Here is a 13,298-nt window from a genome sequence, read left to right on the forward strand (position 1 = left end):
AAAGAGCAAGAGACAATCAAGTACTGCATTGTTCAAAGCCTAGGAGGCTATCCTCCCTTTGCATCTCCAGCAAATCCAGATAGTTTTAAGATTGACTGCAGTATGGTGTTATCCTAAATAGTTTTGCACATGTAATGAAGACTATCATATTTCAATTTTTTTCAGTTGAATGCCCTTTCAGATTTTGCTTTTTAGGAGAAAATGCTTATCTTTTATCCATGTAAGCCTGCTATTTCTCAGGTTTTCTTGGGCAAGGGTTTTAATCTCTAGGTAAAAGACTCTAAGCCATAAGGTGGTTGATAGCCTGTTGAAGGTCTGGGTGAAGAATGTGAATCTAAAAAGTCATATTTTGTTAGAGGAAATTCTGGTGTTTGTGTTAGGGTGTGAATCTGGCTGGATAGCATGGCTACTGGGTTGGGTCTTCTTGTGTGGAACTTCTTAAGTTGATACAGAAAATGTTTATACTTGGGAAGACTGAAATTAATGTTTAACTTTATCTAGAAGTGAACTAGGCATTTGTACATGGGTGAATTTATAGAAGACTGTCATAAAATGCGTATGAATATGTGTATAAAAACCTTATGAGGCTGCTTCTTGCAAAAGCTTCATTTTCTTTTTAGTATTTGTACAGTAGTATTACTGAAATTGATTTAATAAAGCTTTTTCAAAGTTAGTGAAAGTACAGTTCAGTTAAATACTCTCCCTCTCCCTTCTCCAACATCCTCCATTCCATCCCCTCCATGATCCATTTCCCCCCTTTTTTCTGTTTTTCTTTCTCTTCTTTCTCCATTCACTGTCAGGAAGGGATGCCTCAGAAGAGTCATTTCAGCTCAGCACGCCACCGTCAGAGACTAGTGGAACCATCAGCTACAAAAGTGAGTGCCTTTATTGAAGGACCATTTCTAAAACGGGATGTTGTGTCAGCAGAGGATTTGTTGCTAAAGAGAAGCTCTTCGATGTGCTGTATCACTCTGCAAGTGATACAATTGATGTCTTTAAGGCTGAACTTCAGCACTAAATTAATTCATACTCAAGTGTAGCTGTTGTTTCTTAACTTTAAAAAGTTGGGATGAAATTTCTTTTGTGTCTGCAAAGTGAAATAGAAACTGTATGAAATGTTCCACTTTGATTGTATTACTTTGTGTGATGTCTTTTCCTAAATACATGTGGAATTCATTTGTCTCATTCTTAAACAAAAAGCTGTCATTGAATAAAAAAATTGGCAAGGATATGGAAAATAACCAAACACTTATTATCAAGCGTTACGAAGCAATACAAAGATGATATTAGCAGATAAAACAGTATTTGTTAGTTCATAAAGCTGTTCAGCCTTTCTAGAGATGTACTGAGAAAGCTTCATAGGTTCAGTGAAAGTGATGTTATTATGGAACTTTTAAAATGTTCTATAATGTGTATTTTAGAGGTCAGCGTTGAACTGTATATATTTTTTGCTACTTTTTCTGAGAGTCCAGCAAGAATAAAACTCTCTATCCATTGCTACTACCTTCCAGAAATCCCATTCTCCACTTTCTTTGAGATACTTGCAGAATTGATTGCAGTATTTACATGTAACTTTCGATGCAGGATGAAGTAGATCAATAGTAGTAGTTGGTCTTGAAAGAAAAGCCCTCATTTTATGTTGTGTCTTGCATTCTAAATTAGGACTCCAGACACTTCTTAGACTGATTCTTTCTGTTGCTAAATGTGTTGACTCATTAGATATTAATTATATTGATTTTTACTGTTTGTTTCAACATGTCAGTACTAAAATATCCTTTTGAGGATCTGGGGAAGGGCATTTTGGGGACTGCAGAAGGAAATGTAAGTCAAATATCTGTCTATCTGTCTGTCTGTCTATCTATCTGTCTGTCTATCTGTCTATCTATCTGTCTATCTATCTGCCTATTCTCTTGATAAGCCGCTTTCTCTGTGCATTAATGCACATTGGAATCACTCCAAGTAGTTCTCTCAATGTGTAGAGCCAAAGGAAAAATGCATACTGAAGTGTAGTTCTATGAACATAACTGTGCTAGCTTTTGCTCCCTCCTCTTACCTAGTTTTCCTGAAGTTTTTCACCATGCCCCAGTGTCCTACTGTGCCTCTGGGTGCACCTTGTCAAAGGTAGGTGTGCTGTCAAAATCTCAATCTACAGCTTGAGATCTGTAGAATCTCAGTTTCCATAACCTCCATAATCTCAATCTGGTAGCTACAGACCAACCTATTCAGTTATTTGCACTTCTGTTTTGTTTGGGACAGAAGGATCAGAAGGGGTCTTGGTTGGTGTTTCCAGGATGCTTTAGTCAGTGTCTTTGCTACTTGGGGGGACATCCTGATGCACTGGGAGCAAGTCAGTTAGCAGCTCAGCACTGCTGGATACCAGCCCAGCATCCAGAGGCGGGCTGTTATGACTGACTACCTCATACTCCACCTCTCCCCCTACAATAATTGGCAGCAGCTTCAGAATGACCATCTGCTTAGGAAAGACTCCTGAGCATGTCATAGGCACATAGATGTGGTTGAGTGTTCTGTTGTGATTAAAATGTGTCTGAAGAGAGAAGGGAAGGGAAGAGAAAGAAGGCAAACAAGCAGCACTGCTTCACTGCCAGTAGTGTGAGACAGAAAACAAGTTTAAGTTCAGTGGTCTTCAGGTCACACACATAATCTCCTCCATCATTGTATAGGCAAGAGAGTGGTTAAAACCCCAGACCATAGTCTTCTAAGTCCTCTTCTTCGATGGCATTTCACTGAATGGGTGGTACTTCAACATGGCAAGCCTATAAAACTAGCAGGCACCTTTACCCGTCTGTGCTGACAGCCATCCCTTCCCTCTTGTCCGGTACACATTTATTAGTGAACAATAGGTGCCATACTTTGTGTCCTAGATACACATGCCTTTTTTTCTCACCCACTACCCTTGCTGTGTTCCTGGAAGAAACTACTACAGCTGAAAGGATTGTGTGTGCCTGGTCTGATTGAGATAACTTGAGGTATTAATTTCTGCATGTTTCCTGCTCCTTCCTGCATGCCTTTCATAGAATCATAGAATCAGTCGGGTTGGAAAAGACCTCAGAGATCATCAAGTCCAACCCTTGATCCAACATTACCGTGGTTACTAGACCATGGCACTAACTGCCCCAATCAGCTTCATCTTAAAAACCTCCAGGGACAGAGCATCCACAACTTCCTAGGCAGCCCATTCCACTGCCTGATTACCCTTTCTGAAAAGACTTTCTTCCTAATATCTAACCTAAACCTACCCTGGGACAGCTTAAGACCATGCCTTCTTGTCTTGCTGACTACCTGGGAGAAGCGACCAACCCCCACCTGGCTACAACCTCCTTTCAGGGAGTTGTAGAGAGTGATGAGGTCTCCCCTGAGCCTTCTCTTCTCCAGGCTAAACAACCCCAGCTCCCTCAGCCTCTCCTCAGAGGACTTGTGTTTGAGTCCCTTCACCAGCCTTGTTGCTGGACCTGCTCCAGCACCTCAATATCCTTCCTGAACTGAGAGGCCCAGAGGACCCCAGGTGTGGCCTCACCAGTGCTGAGTACAGGGGAAGAATCAACTTCCCTGGACCTGCTGGGCACACTGTTCCTAACATAGGCCAGGATCCATTGGCCTTCTTGGCCACCTGGGCACACTGCTGGCTCGTGTTCAGCTTCCTGTCAATCCAAACTCCCCGGTCCTTTTCTGCCTGGCTGCTCTCCAGACACTCTGTCCCCAGCCTGTAGTGCTGCAAGGAGTTGTTGTGGCCAAAGTGCAGGACCCGGCACTTGGCCTTGTTGAACCTCATCCCATTGGAATCAGACCATCTCTCCAGCTTGTCCAGGTCCCTCTGAAGAGCCCTCCTGCCTTCCAGCTGATCAACACTCCCCCCCCAACTTGGTGTCATCTGCAAATTTGCTAATGGTACACTCAATCCCCTCATCTAAATCATCAATAAAGATATTAAATAGAACTGGGCCCAACACTGATCCCTGGGGGACACCACTAGTGACCGGCTGCCAACTGGATGCAGCCCCGTTCACCACCACTCTCTGGGCCCGGCCCTCCAGCCAGTTCCTAACCCAGCACAGAGTGCCCCTGTCCAAGCCGTGGGCTGACAGCTTTTTCAGGAGCATGCTGTGGGAGATGGTGTCAAAGGCTTTGCTGAAGTCCAGACAGACCACATCCACAGCCTTCCCCTTATCCACCAGGTGGGTCACCTGATCATAAAAAGAGATCAGGTTGGTCAGACAGGACCTGCCCCTCCTAAACCCGTGTTGGCTGAGTCTGATCCCTTGTCCATCCCGTAGGTGCTGTGTGATTGCACTTAGGATGATCTGCTCCATGAGCTTGCCAGGCACTGAGGTCAGGCTGACGGGCCTGTAATTTCTCAGGTCCTCCTTGCAGCCCTTTTTGTGGATGGGCGTGACATTCGCCAGCTTCCAATCATCTGGGACCTCCCCAGTGAGCCCGGACTGTTGGTAGATGATGGAGAGAGGCTTGGCGAGCTCTTCTGCCAGCTCCCTCATCACCCTTGGGTGGATCCCATCTGGTCCCACAGACTTATGTGGCTCAGCAGGTCGCTACCTGTTTCTTCCTGCGTTACAGGGGGGCTGTTCAGCTTCCTATTTCTGTCTACCAGCTCCAGAGGCCAGTTGTCCTGAGGACAGCCTGTCTTACTGTTGAAAACTGAGGCAAAGAAGGTGTTAAATACCTCAGCCTTTTCGTCATCTTTGGTGACTATGTTCCTCCCCATGTCCAATAAAGAATGGAGGTTTTCCTTGCCCCTCCTTTTGCTATTGATGCATTTATAGAAGCACTTCTTGTTATCCCTGACAGAAGTGGCTAGATTAAGTTCAGACTGTGCCTTTGTCTCTCTAATTTTCTTTCTACATGACCTAACTATAGTCCTAAACTCTTCCTGAGTAGCCAGCCATTTTTTCCATAATGGGTAGGCTCTCTTCTTTACCCTAATTTCCTTCAAAATCTCCCTGTTCAGCCAGACCGGTCATCTTCCCCGGCAGCTTGCCTTTCGGCACACTGGGACAGCCTGCTCCTGTGCGTTCAAGACTTGTTTCTTGAAGTATGTCCATCCCTCCTGGACCCCTTTGTTTTCAAGGGTTGTTTCCCAAGGTACCCTCTGAACCAGTCTTCTGAGTAGGCCAAAATCTGCCCTGCGGAAGTCCAGCATAGAGGTTTTATTGATGGCCCTCCTTACATCCCTGAGTATTGAAAACTCTAGTATTTCATGGTCACTGTGCCCCAGACGGCCTCTGACCACCACATCTCCCACCAGCCCCTCTCTGTTTGTGAACAGGAGGTCTAGTGGGGCCCCATTCCTGGTTGGCTCATTTACCAGCTGGAGCAGGAACTTATCCTCCATACACTCTAGGAATCTCCTAGACTGCCTCTTCTCCACTGTGTGGAGTTCCCAGCAGACATCCGGCAGGTTAAAGTCACCCACAAGGACAAGGGCTGGTGACTTTGAAACCTCCACCAGCTGCTTGTAGAATAATTCTTCACCATCATAATCCTGATTGGGTGGTCTGTAGCAGACTCCCACCAGGATGTCAGCCTTCTTGGCCTTCCCCCTGATTCTGATCCACAGGCACTCAACCTTATTGTTACTGACTCCAAGTTCTAGAGAATGAAGAGACTCTCTAACATATAGAGCCACCCCTCCACCTCTCCTACCTTGCCTGTCTCTTCTGAAGAGCCTGTAGCCATCCATGGTAGCGCTCCAGTCATGCGCGTCATCCCACGACGTTTCTGTGATGATGACGACATCATAGCTTTCCTGCTGCACGATGGCTTCCAGCTCCTCTTGTTTGTTACCCATGCTGTGTGCATTGGTGTACATGCACTTCAGCTGGGCTGCTGATTTCACTCCTAACCCTGGCTTTCCACCTTTAGGCTCATCTCTTGAGAGGCTGGTTTCAACTCCTTCCCCCTTCAAACCTAGTCTAAAGCACTCCTGATCAGCCTCGACAACTTATGGGCTAGAGTAGTTTTGCCCTTGCTAGATAGATGAAGCCCATCCCTTCTTTTGTGCTTAGATTATGTGCATTGGGCTCATGGAATCATAGAATTGTTCAGGTTGGAAAAGACCTCAGAGGTCATCAAGTCCACCTGTTAACCCATGTTAACCATGTTCATTACTAGACCATGTCCCTGAGTGCCACATTGCCATGTCTCTTTTTCTAATGCCTGGCCACCCTTTCAGTGAGGAATTTTTTCCTAATACTCAATCTAAGCCTCCCCTGGTGCAACTTGTATCTAATACTTCTCTAGGTCTCAGGTCTGGGAAAGGTCACGTTAACCTGTGATTGCACTCCACTCAGGTTGGCCCAGCTGATGGAATGTAGGATTGGGAATTTGTCTTGGCAGCTCAACATCTGTCCTTAAGTAGGGTGTTTTGGAGTAGGGAGGTTGGCTGGTGATTATGGGACAAGGTGGCATAGTTTGCTGCTGTCTGTGGGACAGATAGGTCCTGGAGGTGGACATGAGAGCAGTGAGAAGGTCGTGTTCAACACCTTTCCTCAGGACTGTTGTACTGGACTACTACTGGACTGAGACTACTCAAGAGAAGGAATGAAGACAAATCTATCTCTGCAGCAGGTGCTACAGCTGTTTGTGTGCTGGTGGGAGGAGTAGCCCTGAGCAAATTTGGCTGGGGAGAAGTGTGGCACGCTGTACTGCGTAATAAGCAGGGGTGATACACTGTGTTCTTCAAAGGCTTGCCTGTGTTCCAAGAGGTACTTCAGGCAATGTGAGATTCTCAATGTTTGCCATTCAGATCACTGTTAAAGTAGAGTAGGGAAGTGCTATTACCACAGGGCCTCTGAGAGACAAACTGTGTCTTTCCCTTGTATTCCTGCTTGTCCTTGATGAACTGCTGTTTTCTGTCAGTCACCTGCAGACTACTGTAAGACAGTAGAGTGTAGTCAGAGTCCATCTGTCTTGTCAAATAGCATGACCTCCCTTACCAGTAGTTGCTGTAACAACCTAAGCAGCACTGCTTGAAGGAATCTATTTGCAAAGCAGCTGATGAAGAAAGGCCACAACTTTCTCTTACAGAGGTGTGAGAAAGTTGGACCCAGTCATCTCAAAAGGCAACAGCAGTGCAGCCTGTCTCCCAATTGTACCAAAGACTTAATCTAAATACTCTTAAGTACCTCTGCAGACATGCAAGTGCTGCAGGTGCCATTTTGGCAGCCCCCTCCACCACTGGGGCCCGCATGTCATTGGTCATTCATTCTTTGATGCTCTCCTGATCAAAACTAGGAAGATGGGATGAGAGTCAGCTGTGCAGGTAATCCCAGAGGAGGAAGCTGTGGAAAGGCAAGACTGACAGAACTTCTCCAGTTGCTTCTTTTGTCACATTCATTGATTGCTTCAAGAAGAGCTACCAGTTGGTCCTTGTGGTAGAGGTACACAGAAGCTACCAGTCTCATGGTGGTGTTGTCATCCTAAAACGAGAGCTACTTTGCCTTCTGCTTTTAGACTGAAGATGGCAAATTGCTATCAACAAGGCTCATGTGCCTTTTTTTAACCTTGTTGATTCAGCTCTTCCTGGTTTACAAAAACCAAAACACACACACAGAAACATAAAAAAAAGCCTACACAAAAATCAAACAAAAATGCCAAACCAAATAAACTTGTTATTTTGAAATGATATGTTGTATCTTGGCACTGTAAAGACTAGTGGGATCCTTTTTACTCCTTTTGCCTTCCTGTGCAGCAGCTGTTTGCCCAGGTGGCAGGATGTTATGGAAGCTCAGGGTGCACAGCTTGCAGGGACTGTTGCCTGTATCAGGGATACTATTTAGGGCTGGAGGAAGACCATCACAAACTTTTAAAAGAATACTGGTTTTGTGCCTGTGAAAGCATCCTGCTTTCATTCTGCGTGTCTGGTCCTGGGTTTCCTGCATCTGTCTCCTAACCTCATGGTTATGGGAGAACAATTGTATTTGGGAGACTTGGAAGCAGCAGCCATGCTGAGTGATTCAGAGGACACTGAGGTACAACTTGCCTGGAAGATCCTTGATCTATGGTCAGCTGACTACAGGGATTCACTTGCATCTCAGCACTCTTTCTGCTCCTCCTGGACCTGGAGGAATTGCATTTCTGAGTCAGTGATTTGGGTGACCCAAGCAGCAAAGGACATGCTGTGTTGACTTAGCGGAGACTAATGTTTCCTGAGGGGAGAGGATTTTGGCCTGTCCTGCCAAAAGACAGTAGAGTTATAAAAATAGGGTGCTGTGAACTTGGCCAGCTATGAGCTCGTGTTTGATCTGGTGCAAGTTGGGGAAGCCTAGGCTTCAAACAGTTACAAAACCATAGAATGGTTTGGATTGGAAAGGACCTTAAAGATCATCTAATTCCACTCCCCCTGCCATAGGCAGGGACTGCGTTCCACTAGATGAGGTTGCTCAGAGCCCCATCCAACCACGCCTTGAACGCTTCAAAAGATGTGGCATCCACAGCTTTTCTGGACAACCTGTTCCAGTGCCTCACCAACCTCACAGGAAAGAATTTTTTCCTAATGCCCAATTTTAACCTGCTTTCTTTCAGTTTGAAGCCATTAGCCTTTGTCCTCTTACTACACATCCTTGTAAAAAGCTCTTTCCATATTTCTTGTAGACTCCCTTCAGGTACTGGATAGCTGCAGTTAAGGCACCCTGAAGTCTTCTGTTCTCTAGGCTGAAAAATCCCAATTCTCTTAGCCTTTCCTCATAGGAGAGGTGCTTCATCCCTCTAATCATCTTGGTGACCTTCTCTGGACTTGCTCCACAGGTCAATGTCCTTCCTGTGCTGAGGACCCCAGAACTGGATGCAGCACTCCAGGTGGGGGTCTAAGGAGACCAGGAGAAGAATCAAGGGGAGGGGGAGAATCCCCTCCCTTGTCCTGCTGGCCATGTTACTTTTGATGCAGCCCAGCATACAATTGGCTTTCTGGGCTGTTAAGTGCACATTGCTGGGTCATGTCCAGCCTCTCATCCACCAGCACCCCCGAGTCCTCAGCAGGGCTGCTCCTCATCTGTTTGTCTCCCAGCCTGGATTCATACCAGGGCTGCTCTGATCCAGGTGCAGCATCTTACGTGTGGTCTTGCTAAACCTCTTGAGATTTCCCATGTGCCCCCTTCTTGAGCCTGTCCAGGTTCCTCTAAATGACATCCCATCCTTCAGGTGTGTCAGCTGCACCACTCAGCGTGGTGTTATCTGCAGACTTGCTGAGGGTGCACTTGATCCCTTGTCTGTTGTCATTAATGAAGATATTAAATAACATTGGTCCCATTAGGGACCATTGAGGGACAGCACTTGTCACTGTCCATCCTGACTCTGAGCTGCTGACCACTACCCTCTGGTTGCAACTGTCCAACCAATTCCTTATCCACCCACTGAATCCATCTCTCTCCAATTTAGAGAGAAGGATGTTGTGGGGAACTGTGTCAAAGGCCTTATAAGACTGCAGATAAATGATATCTGTAACCCTTCCCTTGTCCACTAATGTAGTCACTCTGTTAAAAGAACAAAAGGGTAAAATATGCTGAGACGTTGTGGATTCTAACTTGTTTGCTTGACCCACAGAGCAGGGTTTGTTCTCAGATATACATGAAAACAATACAGATGTAGTCTCTACATAGCTTTTGCTGTATGTATTATATTAATTGGTGTAGCCTTGAAATAGAAGCATAATTTAAAGGGTTTCTGGGTAATTCGTTTGCTGGAACTTCTTAGTGGTTAACAAATGTGGACACAGGTAGACAGAGTTGAAGAAAGTGCTCCAGGAGTAATGATCTGAAAGACAAAACGTGCATTTATAAATCTGTGAAAGTTAACAGCTGAATAAAAATCAACTTGATAGAGAAGCATGGAGATTGAGAAGGATTTATAAAGGAAAGCATTCAGACTATTTTTGAACTTTTTTTGTGTTTCAATGCATAGTAAGAGTAAAGCTGTATTCCACTTAGGCTGCTGGTATAAATTAGGAGCAGCTGTAACAATTACAAAAATTACTTAGAATTTTATTAGCTTGGAAAAAAACACTGATAGAGTGAAGTAAATAAACTCCAAACTGGTTGTGAAGAGAGAGGACATTTCAGCAGAGATAGAGTTTGTTTGCTTTTGCACATATTCTGGTGTACCTTATCAATTAATTTCGGAGGAAAGTAATCTTTCCTCAGCTCATATTGAGTAATTTCTGCAGCAGTTTTTTAAAAAAATCGCAAATTTTGTTGCTGATGAAGTAATTTCTGAATTTACAGTAGTCATGTATTGCACTTTTTAAGCTGATACATTTTTCTAGAACTCTTTTCTTCTATCCACTTCAGTGATTCATGACTTACTGTAATGAAACAGTTTGCTGTTGAGAACTGTGTCTCCACCTGCTAAACCTAGACTGAAGGTCTTAAACATTAAAAATAATTATTTACTTATGGCTATTGACAATAAAAGGCTAGACAGATCAGATTCTATTCTTAAGTATGTTTTAAGCCCATGTTCTTAGAATTTTACTGCTTTTCACCGTAAAAGCTACACAAATTGAAGTGTGTATGGCAAGAATATGATATTAGAGTAACTTGTTCATCACAGGATCTGCTCATATAAAAAAGAAATCATCCAGTAAGCAGGGGAGTGCAGAGGATGCACTGGCAACAGCTGACAGAAGGTTGACTTGATGGCCAATTGACTGCTTGAATGTTATGTTTGCCAAAGGTTAGAGAGTCTGGCAGATGTATAAATAGAAGCAGATCATTTGCAGTAAGATATTACAAATGGATCCTCCCTGGCAAGTTAAGATTATGTTCCTTACAAAATTAATCTCCTGTACAAGTCTGTCAGTAGTGTAATATTCATTGCACAAGATAGGTTTTAGAACTTTCTACCCCAAACCAGGAAAAAAAATAATCCATAGTACTCCATTTTCTCCTTACTAAAAATTTAGTTCTGTGGAAGGCAATACCAAGTTATAGTTAGATATTTTCAGCTGTTATTGCACATGTGTGATCTTCTCCTCAGTGGTGCTTGCATGCTCTTCCCAATTGACTAAAAATAGAAATAGCTGTGGCAGAAATTACTATTATAAATAGTATGTTAGTATAGTATAAACAGTTTGGATAACATAAATGCTAATATGTATGCAAAAGAATATTACAAAAGTGTAAAGTCAGTCTTAAGATATGGTTAAATTGGTGAACATAATCCTTATTTAGGTGTGGGATGTCTGCATGGTGTGGGATGTCTGCATAGTGTGGACACAAAAAAAGGGTGAAGTGAAACCAAGCTGTGAGCTAGAATTTGAAATATTTACCAAGAACTGGGGTGGGGAGAGTGTTGGGTCATACCAGTTTTGGGAGGTATTTCAACCATGTTGAGATAAGATTTGTGTCATCAAAAAGACAGTTGGTTGTTGGTTTTTGTTTGTTTGTTTGTTTTTGTTGTTGTTGTTGCTTTTTTTCCCCAGAGAACTGTTTTATTCACAGAATCATTTAGTTTGAAAAAGACCTCTAAGATAATTAAGTCCAGCCTTTGACTGATCACCACCTTGTCAGCTAGAGCCACATCCAGTTGCTTCTTGAAGACTTCCAGGGATGGTGACTCTACCACCTCCCTGGGCAGCCTGTTCCAATGGTTATGAAGCCTTTCAATGAAGAAATTCTTTCTGATGTGGTGCAGCTACCCTGGTGCAGCTTGAGGCTGTGTCCTGTCACTGTTGCCTGGGAGAAGAGACTGACCTGCTACCCCTTTGTAGAGAGCGATATGGTCTCTCCTCAGCCTCCTTTTCTCCAGGCTAAACACCCCCAGCTCCCTCAGCTGCTCCTCTAGACTCTTTACCAGCTCTCTTGTCCTTCTCTGGACTTGCTCCAGCACCTCCATGTCTTTCTTGAATTGAGGGGCCCAGAACTGGACACAGGACTCAAGGTGCAGCCTTACCACTGCTGAGTATAGTTAGGGACAATCACTTTCCTGGTCCTGCTGGCCACACTATTTTTGATTCAAGCCAGGATGCTGTTGGCCTTCTTGGCCACCTGGGCATTGCTGGCTCGTGTTCAGCTGCTGTCGATGAGCACTCCCAGCTCCTTTTCTTCTGGACAGCTTTCCAGTCATTCTTCCCCCAGCCTGTAATGCTGCCTGCAGTTTTTGTGACCCAAGGGCAGGACCTGGTCTTGTTGAACCTCATACAATTGGCCTCAGCCAATTGTATCCACCCTGTGCAGATCCCTCTGCAGAGCCTTCCTGCCCTCTAGCAGATCAACACTCCCACCTAACTTAGTGTCATAAATGAACTTACTGAGGGTACACTTGATTCCCTCATCCAGATCATCAGTAAAGATACTGAACAGGATTGGACCCAATACTGAGCCTTGTGGAACACGACTAGTGACAGGCTGCCAACTGGATGTGGTACTGTTGTCCCTAAAAGTGTTGTCAGCTGGTGTGCGGTAAGCCAGCCTCATATACAGAGCCGATGTATTTGTTTATTTCATATTTCACAAAGTTGGATGCTAGTGGTAAATCTGCAAAGCTGACACACTGATTCTGAAAACATTACGCCATGCATTTTAGCAAACAAAGAAATCACGGTTCATTGGCTACAAAGTTACCTAGTTCTCTAACTGATGAGTATTCTACCTTCTGTTGGTCGATTGATTCTCTCGTGTCTCATGCTAATTAGTCCTCATGCTCAGTCTTTCTCTTCTTTTGAGTTGGTGGGTTTCTTGGTTCAGTGGTCCATGAGTTTGTGGCTGCAACTTCCCCCTGCAGGAATTACCTTTTACCCAATTGTCTCGGTGTGCAGCTGCAGAGTGAGCTTGGGGTCATGGGAGCCTGAGGCAAGACGCTGTGAACTGGCACTGATCCCTTGCATTACAAAGCGCGCAGGGACCTGTGGCACCAGCCAGGTGACAAGAAACCCAGCAGGAGCCAATGACTCAGCAGAAAGATCCCAGTGTGTTGGTTTTGGATAAACCTACAGGAGAAATGGAATTCTAAAATAACCTCCCCTCCTGCCTTTTGTTTCAACCTCTCCCATCTCCTTCCAGTAATGAAGAGACAATATAACAATTTAGTAAAGGCCATAGCAGTAACTACAAAGATACAACAGAAAACAGTTTAAGCCAATTGTTACAGGATGAAAATTGTGTGAACAATTTTCTTTGCATTTCTGTGTGTTTCACCTTAGCATGGCTGGGTGCAGATAGTAAAAAATGATGCGCCACTAATATGGCTGCAGGCCTTGTGCCAAGATGCCAAGGAGGAGTTTTGGCAGGTGAATAAAGTTTTCTCATCTCCTGTGACCACCTGTTGTGGTC

The 13,298-nt window shown here is 44.4% G+C and overlaps 1 protein-coding gene across 9 annotated transcripts in view; it reads left to right on the top strand.

Annotated features, from left to right (window-relative positions):
- The window catches only part of MAST4 (microtubule associated serine/threonine kinase family member 4), a 301,580-nt gene that overhangs the window by 121,118 nt on the left and 167,164 nt on the right, over nt 1-13,298 (top strand). For 5 of the 9 annotated variants that reach the window (XM_064641886.1, XM_064641885.1, XM_064641882.1 and 2 more), the window contains one exon: nt 801-875. The exons of 3 other annotated variants lie outside the window; for them this stretch is intronic. In XM_064641886.1, coding sequence (XP_064497956.1) covers nt 801-875 — 75 coding nt within the window. The remainder of the gene's footprint in view (nt 1-800; nt 876-13,298) is intronic. One more of the 9 variants, XM_064641890.1, reaches the window with a different exon arrangement.

This window comes from Pseudopipra pipra, chromosome Z (genome assembly GCF_036250125.1).
Source record: "Pseudopipra pipra isolate bDixPip1 chromosome Z, bDixPip1.hap1, whole genome shotgun sequence".
Lineage (NCBI taxonomy): Eukaryota > Metazoa > Chordata > Aves > Passeriformes > Pipridae > Pseudopipra > Pseudopipra pipra.